At 50.1% G+C, this 7,805-nt stretch overlaps 4 protein-coding genes across 4 annotated transcripts in view; 2 read left to right on the top strand and 2 right to left on the bottom strand.

The window, feature by feature from the left end:
- The window catches only part of METBIDRAFT_13878 (uncharacterized protein), a gene marked incomplete at both ends in the record, with an annotated part of 3,097 nt that extends 2,487 nt beyond the window's left edge, over nucleotides 1-610 (bottom strand). Inside the window, 2 exons of the mRNA XM_018854441.1 lie at nucleotides 30-390; nucleotides 529-610. Of these exons, the coding sequence (XP_018709356.1) occupies nucleotides 30-390; nucleotides 529-610 (443 nt within the window). The remainder of the gene's footprint in view (nucleotides 1-29; nucleotides 391-528) is intronic.
- Nucleotides 611-2,950: 2,340 nt separating this feature from the next.
- Nucleotides 2,951-4,456, bottom strand: METBIDRAFT_13877 (uncharacterized protein; the record flags this gene model as incomplete). The annotated part of the gene is made up of 1 exon (XM_018854440.1): nucleotides 2,951-4,456. The coding sequence occupies one exon, from the start codon at nucleotides 4,454-4,456 to the stop codon at nucleotides 2,951-2,953; it is 1,506 nt and encodes a 501-aa protein (XP_018709355.1).
- Nucleotides 4,457-5,435: 979 nt separating this feature from the next.
- METBIDRAFT_47912 (threonine aldolase) lies at nucleotides 5,436-6,554 on the top strand (the record flags this gene model as incomplete). The annotated part of the gene is made up of 1 exon (XM_018858237.1): nucleotides 5,436-6,554. The coding sequence occupies one exon, from the start codon at nucleotides 5,436-5,438 to the stop codon at nucleotides 6,552-6,554; it is 1,119 nt and encodes a 372-aa protein (XP_018709354.1).
- Nucleotides 6,555-6,569: 15 nt separating this feature from the next.
- The window catches only part of LYS5 (holo-[acyl-carrier-protein] synthase), a gene marked incomplete at its 3' end in the record, with an annotated part of 2,256 nt that continues 1,020 nt past the window's right edge, over nucleotides 6,570-7,805 (top strand). Inside the window, exon 1 of the mRNA XM_018855255.1 lies at nucleotides 6,570-7,242. Within this exon, the coding sequence (XP_018709353.1) occupies nucleotides 6,922-7,242 (321 nt within the window). The 5' untranslated portion in view covers nucleotides 6,570-6,921. The remainder of the gene's footprint in view (nucleotides 7,243-7,805) is intronic.

The raw sequence follows: 7,805 nt of genomic DNA, 5'->3' as shown, positions 1-7,805 counted from the left end.
CAGTCGGCGGCGCGGATGTGGGTGCCCACGGGGCGCCGTGGCTCGGCGGCGGCATGGCCAGGCCCTGGTGCATGTTCATCAAGAGGCACCACCAGTCGTAGAAGAACGAGTCTGGCGCGTGCTCCAGCGGGCGCACACGGGCTTCCTTGGCCAAGGCCTGTGCTGTGTGCGTGCACCCGTTTTGGACGAGGTATTCGTGGAGATAGGTGAGGAACGCCTCGCGCGGCGCCCTTTGCTCGTGTTCAGAGTGGTTGTTCATGATGGGGGAGCCAGGCACTCGGGCGTTGGGTGCATCCGTGAGCGCAGTGGATGGCGGTGTGCTGGGTGTGGTGAGGGCGGTGCCAAGCAGGTGATGGTATGTGCTGGGTGGAATGTTCTGAGTGGAGTGTGCTGGGTGGAATGTGCTGGTCTAGTCGGCGGCAGTTTGACGGTGGTTTCGGGCAGGTGGAGCAGTATCACGAGATGCGCGCTGCCAACGGGGCCGGCGCGCAGGGCTGGCGCGGGCCTGAGGGTCAGCGCGGCACTAACTAGGACAATGGGGCCGACGGGGCAGATAGACGAGGACGGCTGCGGCGAGTGCGCGGCACATGACGGGGCCGAGAAAAGCCATCTGGGCCAGGAGCGTTCGACTTTGGCGAAGCGAAGCCTGGATGCAAAAAACAGGGTCTGCAAGAAACTCTGATTTGAGGCCCCAGTCGGAGTGAAAAAGTATGCTGAAGATGCAAAAACACCCTGCTTCAAAACTCAGCAGTTTAAATCAGGCAACAGGAAGTCCAGATACCAGGACCGCCAACTGAAGGATTGCAGGTGCTGGATAAAGTCAAACTCTAATTATCAACGACCCCGTCACTGGGCATGTTCCCCGCCGCGCCCCTGGCCCGGCCCCGGCGCACTGGCACTGCTAGAAAATCATTGGTGCACGGGTGTCCCTCCTCGTGCCATGTCTGTGCGCGGCTTCACGGCCCAGCTGTCTAATTTGTCATCAGGGGCCAAATGATTGTTGGGCCATGGAGCTGTCGTCACCAATGAATGTCTTCTGGTGACATTCCTGGCGAGGTCAGCTCGATTTTCTTGCTCTGTCTCCCAGTATTTTCTTTTTTCTCAATTCCTGTTTACTCCATTTTTTCACGCCCTGTTACCATTTGCAGAACACGGGAATGTCTCGGCGCTTACGAAGAAATTGAAAATCCACCCCCGGATCGCTTTTAAAATTTAACCCTCTTGAATTTGCCACCAAAATCCACATGCAAGGAAGGCCCGACATAGTAGATTCCGATACTCCTCGGTATCTCAGTTCTTTCGAGGGTATATGGTTGGTGGTTGCTGTGAGTCTCCCCCGTTTTTGGTACTAAAGAAAGTTTATTTCCCCGCCGGTCCATTGCTTGTGTATTGTCCCTTTTACAATGGCTGTGGTGCTAGGGCGTTTTCATGGTTCAAGAATGAGCACCTGCACGGTACAGAACAAGATTTTTATCCTAGAGCTGAAGAAAGCCTAATAGACTCCTTTGCATTTGAATGGAGCCGGCTTGCGAAGTTCGCGGCGCTGGCAAATTAGTGTTTAATTTGCAGTTCACTTTTTGCTCCAGATCGCGCGAGTTCCTTCGCCTCGCGATCAATTGCAAGGTGGATCTAGCACGCGAGTAGCCAAGAGTCTATGGCCGTATATATAGATGTGCCTCTCCAATTATACGGCTGACCCGCCCGGGGTTTTCGGGCTGTAGATTTCTCGTGTACATGGAGCTACGCCTGCCTCACTTATCTTTGGAACGAGCGAAAACAATGGGTGCAAAATTCCGTTCTTTTATTTCCTCCACCGGGTGTTTGATGGAACAGGCTCTTTACCATACACAATGCAAACCGAAGCCCAGAAAAAGCTGTCAGCAAGATCTCCAGGTGTTTTTAGATGGGAAGAAGAGTGGAAAGGAACAAGAACTGTGCTAGTAAAAAGTGTTTTTTCGCCGGTGGGCTTCACACGACAGTGGCCAGAACAAACCATATCTCCAGCAAGTCCAGGTATCACAACGCAAGCTTTCGACTGCTGTGGCATAATCAAAAGCGCGATTCTCTTTGGGAATTAAAGTCTATCTGAGCCCCTCAAACAAAATATGGTCCCCAAAGACTGGCGGAACACGACACTGGGCTTCCCGAGCTCCAGCCAGTAAAACTTCATTTACAGCATCTAGGAATTTCTGACCTTGAGGAATCATAGCTGCGATAAAAACAAAAGCATGCCATTGCAGGAGACAGAAGAGATGGTATCTTCGCAATGATCTCGCTGGGTGAACAAGTATGTGCGACCGTGCCGCGAAGGTATTTCCATATAGAATCCTTCAAGAAGTGAAGCTCAAAATCATGGCCTTTGAAGATAGATGAAAGAAAGTCCCACATTTTATGCAACGCTCAATGATTAAGCAAATATCCACAAACACACAGAGGTCCACGAGCCGTGTACTAAATTCTTCCAGGCTGTTTATTGCGCATTTATACCACTATGCTTGGCTTTCCGTCATCAAAACAGCTTCAGTCGGGTAGCGATGTTGTTCTTGCATGTAGTTATGTAACCGAGGTGTGCTGGATACTTCAAATGAAGATTGGATCGTCTCGGGCTCGCAATTGTTGTCAAAATGGCATTCTACATTCGGATTGGCTTCCATATGTTTTTGCCGATTGCATGGGCTTTACGCAAAGACTTAACAAACTTGAACAAATCTTTCGGGCCTTGCTGACTCGTGACTTTTGCAACAATTCAACATTGAATCGGTCCGCACAAGATGGGCCGGCGATGCGGTTTTCCACGCAAGTGGCAAATTTTATACGTAAAAAATTCATGCAGCAAGCTTCTCTCAACCCCAGAAAGTAACAGACTTGGTTATTAGCATCTCGCACAAATACTAACATGCTTATTGGCGACAAGTAATATAGAATTCTCGAAAACACCCTGCAACGATCCTCACAACTTCGTGCCCAAGTTAACATGTACCGCCTTAGCCTCAGTGTACATCTCCAACCCATACTCACCTAACTCACGACCAACTCCCGACATTTTGACACCGCCGAATGGAATGTGTACGTCCGAGTCGTTTGAAGAGTTGATCCAAATTTGACCAGACTCAATGTCGGCAGCCATGTTGTGGGCAACGGTGATGTCCTGGGTGAAAATGGACGCTCCCAAACCATACTCAGTTGCATTGGCCAACTCGATGGCCTCTTCATCGGTAGAGAATTTGCCCACCACCACAACAGGACCGAAAATCTCCTCCTTCACAATGCGGAAGTGGGGCTGCACATCAGCAAACACAGTTGGCTTCACGTAATATCCTTTGGCAAGCTCGCCTTCGGTGTTTGCCTCGCCTCCCAAAACAACCCGGGCACCTTCCTTCTTGCCGATATCGAGGTAGCTCAAGATCTTTTCGAAGTGGCCCTTCGAGACCTGAGGCCCCACAACAGCATCCTCCACGAACATGTCACCCTGCTTGTACTCATCCGTCACATGTTTGGAAAATTCTGTCAAGAATTTTTCGTAGATCGACTCGTGTACATAGATTCTTGAGGTGGACGTACAAATCTGGCCCTGGTTGCTCATGATGCCGATGGCAGCCCACTTCACAGCCTGCTCGAGATCCGCGTCGGCTCTTACTAAAAGAGGCGATTTGCCTCCACACTCCAAAGTGACGGCTTTCAAATTTGCCGTGGCAAGTTTCTGCACCACACGGCCTGTGGCTGTGGAGCCCGTAAACGCCACCTTGTTCACGTCTAAATGGGAGGCCAAGGCCTTGCCGGCCGTGGTACCGAGCCCCGAGATGATGTTGACGACGCCTGGGGGAAAGCCTGCTTTCTTGAACAACGTTGCAAAGTACAAAATCGACAAAGGCGTGACCTCGGAGGACTTCAAAATAACCACATTACCAGCGGCCAATGCGGGAGCCAACTTCCATGCGGCCATGAGCAATGGGTAGTTCCAAGGAATGATCTGGGCACATACGCCATAAGGCTCATGCAAAGTGTATGCCAATTTCTTGGGATTCTGTGCAATGACTCTGCCATGCACCTTGTCGGCCCATCCCGCATAATATTTGAACACGGCGATGACTTCTTCCACATCATACAAAGCATTGAGATGCCTAGTTTTGCCGGAGTCCCAGGCCTCAATGTCTGTGAGAAGCTCTAGCTCTTGCTTCATGATGTCCACCAATTTGAACAAGAGATCAGCCCTCTCAACACCAGACGTCTTTTTCCACGATTTGAAGGCTTTGCGAGCAACAGCCACAATTTCATCCACGTCTTCTTCGTCTGCTGCGTACACAGAACCGTTCACTTCCCCAGTGGATGGGTTGATCGACTCAATGGTTTTACCTGATTTCGACTTGACAAATTCATTGTTAACGAACAAACCAGCAGGCTGCGTGAAGGTTCTGCCGTTGGGCAAAGTGACTTGGTATTCCAATGGGAGGGACATGAAAGTGGAGGCTTAAGAGTTTGAAATATTTGTACAAAAAAAATAGACAATTGCCTACTTCTAAGTCTGTTCTCCAGGGTTTCTCCAGCTATTTGAACCCCAGGCACATCACAGTTCATGGCGCGCGCGATCTGGGTGTGGTGTCCGAATTCGGAAGGTGGTAGCGGTACATGGCGGATCTTTTCGAGCCGCCCCGTGGCGGCTATTTGCCTTCACGCGATTTCGCCCCTAATTGAGGATACGTTTAGATACAAACACCTCGACTTGTGTTGGGTTAGCTCGAGAATCCTCAAGTTTCTCAAATTGCGCTGATTGGTCAGGGAGGCAAATCTTTTGTTCAAGCTCTGTTTAATCTTGCAGAATGAGTGTCTGTGGGTTTGTGAATGCTGGATTTTGCAGCCTGGCTTGTCATAATATCCACCCCACGCACATGGGGCTTATCGCCCGCTAGTATTTTGACAGTCGTGACTTTGCAGGCCCTGTGCTGATCAATTGCTTAAGCTTTATGCACTATTTCTATTATTGGTAATGAATCGGGGTATTTGGTGTCAGACTATTGTTTCCACGAAAGAGGGGTATAACTTTGGTCGGCAAACAGCGGCTAATCTATGGATTCTGTTCCGGCTCTTTTTCCGCGATGCGGGGGTGACCATCCAAGAATATCCCAAATAATAGAAGTGCTGGGTCAGACCCCACAAACAAATCACAAATGAGAATTTAAAGAAATCGCAGCGGCTCAGCTCAAGAAACTATGGATACCAAAGTACCAAGGCTTTTTTAGAAGAATCGTGGGGTGAGCCCCACTATCTGATTTGAGCGCTCGTCGGCGATTTCGCGAACTCGTCGAAATTCCGTCAGATCAACTGGTAGTCAGCCAGCCCCATCTTCATCGCGAAACACTCATTCCGCTCAGTTGTCCAGCAAAAACAGCCTCCCAGCCCAAAAGCAAAAAGAGGACCCATACTGATTCTTCGCCAAAATGTCGCTCGACCTCTCTGTATTTACAGAGTCTCCTGCAGCCAACGAGTTCAGAAGCGATACGTTCACCACCCCCACTGCGTCTATGGTGTCCGCTTTGGCCACAACGACGCTTGGCGACTCTGTCTACAATGAAGACAGCACCACTCGGGAATTGGAAATGAAGGTGGCGGAGCTCGCGGGGAAAGAAGTCGGTCTTTTCTGTGTTTCTGGCACGTTGCTGAACCAGATCGGGCTTAGAACACACTTATTGCAGCCGCCCCATGCCGTGCTCTGCGACCACCGTGCCCACGTCTACGTGCACGAAGCTGGCGGACTTCCTACGTTGTCGCAAGCCATGGTGCATTCTATCGTGCCCAAGAACGGAGTGTACTTGACTCTCGAGGACGACATTCTCCCCAACTATGTCCCCGACGACGGCGAGATCCACGGCTGTCCCACGAAAGTGATTAGTTTAGAAAACACATTGCATGGCATGTTGTTCCCGCTCGACGAAATCAAGAAAATCTCCGCATTTTGCAAAGATAACAACGTGCGCCTTCACTTGGACGGGGCCCGCTTGTGGAATGCGTCTGCTGCCACTGGAATCTCCATTGCCGAGTACTGCTCATACTTTGACTCGGTCTCTCTTTGTTTATCGAAGACCCTTGGCGCTCCTGTGGGGTCAGTCTTGGTGGGAACTAAAAAATTTGTGTCCAAGGCCAATCACTTCCGGAAACAGAACGGCGGTGGTATCAGACAAGCAGGCTTGCTTGCGCTGATGGCCATAGTTGCTATTGACGAAAATTTTCCCAAATTGAAGAAAACACACGATGTGGCGAAGGAACTCGGCGAGTTTTGCGAAAGTCTTGGTGCTGTCCTTGAGCACCCCGTGCACACGAATTTTGTGTTTATCGACATTGCCGCCAGCAAAATCAATAATGACTTCTTCACACAGGCGTGTGCTAAATACAACGTCAAGGCTTACGGGAGCAGATTGACGATCCATCATCAGGTTTCGGAAGAGGGCCTCGCGAACTTGAAAAGGGCACTCACGGATACACTCGAGGAAGCAAGAAAGAACCCGTATGATGCGAAGGCATCCTTGAAGCTCTACAATGTTTATGGGAAAGAAGAGTAGGCTGTCCATCCACCAACACGCGCATAAGACTAGACCATAAAACAATTAATTATAGTCACTTTGCAGGTAGGCGAGATCAATTTCGGGTTCCCCGCGAGATCAATTTCGGTATTTCCCGCTAACCTCAGAAGCAGCCTCTTGGGAGACCTTTTTCTATCTTTTGAAAAAAGCAGTTTGCTTCTCGGCTTTGTTTGTCTCTGATTTTTTTTGTTGACACTTGTGTGTGTGTGTGTGTGTGTGTTTTTCACAAAATACCAGTCTCGAGCACGTATTGTTGAAGTCTGGGGGCATCTACGACTACTGCGCATGCCAAACTTGACACTGACCGTGTGACGAAAAAAAAGACACTACAGTGTCGAACTCCATCATGGTAGGAAACTGGCCGCGGCTCGCTATCACAGAAGAAGGCGCGACTTTTGTGGTCTTCACCGCATCGCTGGCCAGCAAGAGGCTCCGAGAGCTTCTTAGTGACGACTTCAATTTCGAACTCTGTCTCCGTAAATTGTCTTTAGAACAACAACTCAAGATTCGCAATGCCAGACACGATCCGGTCAAGGCCCTCTTGCTAGGGTTATTCGCTCAGGTGGTTCTCAACTACGCGTTGTATTCTGGGGGTAGTGCCGATGTTTTTCGGCCCTTTGAAGACTTGCCCCTTGGCGTGAACGAGTACGGCAAACCAAGATTGGATGTGAAGAACGGCCTGTGCATCGAGTACAATTCGTCTAGCTCCAACGACATCATGGCTATCGTTGTGCGAGTTCAATGGGTCGACTCCAGTTGGGGTTGACCTCTCGCATGAGACGCAAAGCAGCATTTCCGAGACCGAGTTTGTTGAGCAGTTCGCCGGGATTTTCGCTCCGGTAGAGTTGAGGCAGCTCGGGGCGATCGAGGACGTTTCTCAGCGGTACGTGTTTTTTAACCAACTATGGACATTGAAAGAGGCGTTCACGAAATTTGTGGGATGTGGCTTGAACGTCGATTTGTCCAGCTTCCACTTTCAAGTAGGGCCAGCCCGGCCGTCGCTTAGAAATCCTGAGGTGGTACATGGCGCCAATTACAATCTACTCATGGCAGAATGGCAGCGAGATATCGAGGTGGACTTCGAAAACCTTGAAAAGCCGTTCAAAAGCAAGATCCTCGAGCGCCCCATACATTGCCAAAGCAGTGTCCTTAGAACCGAGAAAACGCTCCCGGTCTTCATTTCACTCGTGAGCCAGAATCCAATGGAGAGCACTGAGATAATTGATTTGG

The sequence above is a fragment of the Metschnikowia bicuspidata genome (genome assembly GCF_001664035.1).
Source record: "Metschnikowia bicuspidata var. bicuspidata NRRL YB-4993 chromosome Unknown METBIscaffold_9, whole genome shotgun sequence".
Lineage (NCBI taxonomy): Eukaryota > Fungi > Ascomycota > Pichiomycetes > Serinales > Metschnikowiaceae > Metschnikowia > Metschnikowia bicuspidata.
The sequence above is the reverse complement of the archived record's forward strand: the minus strand, read 5'-3'. Positions and strand labels throughout refer to the sequence as shown.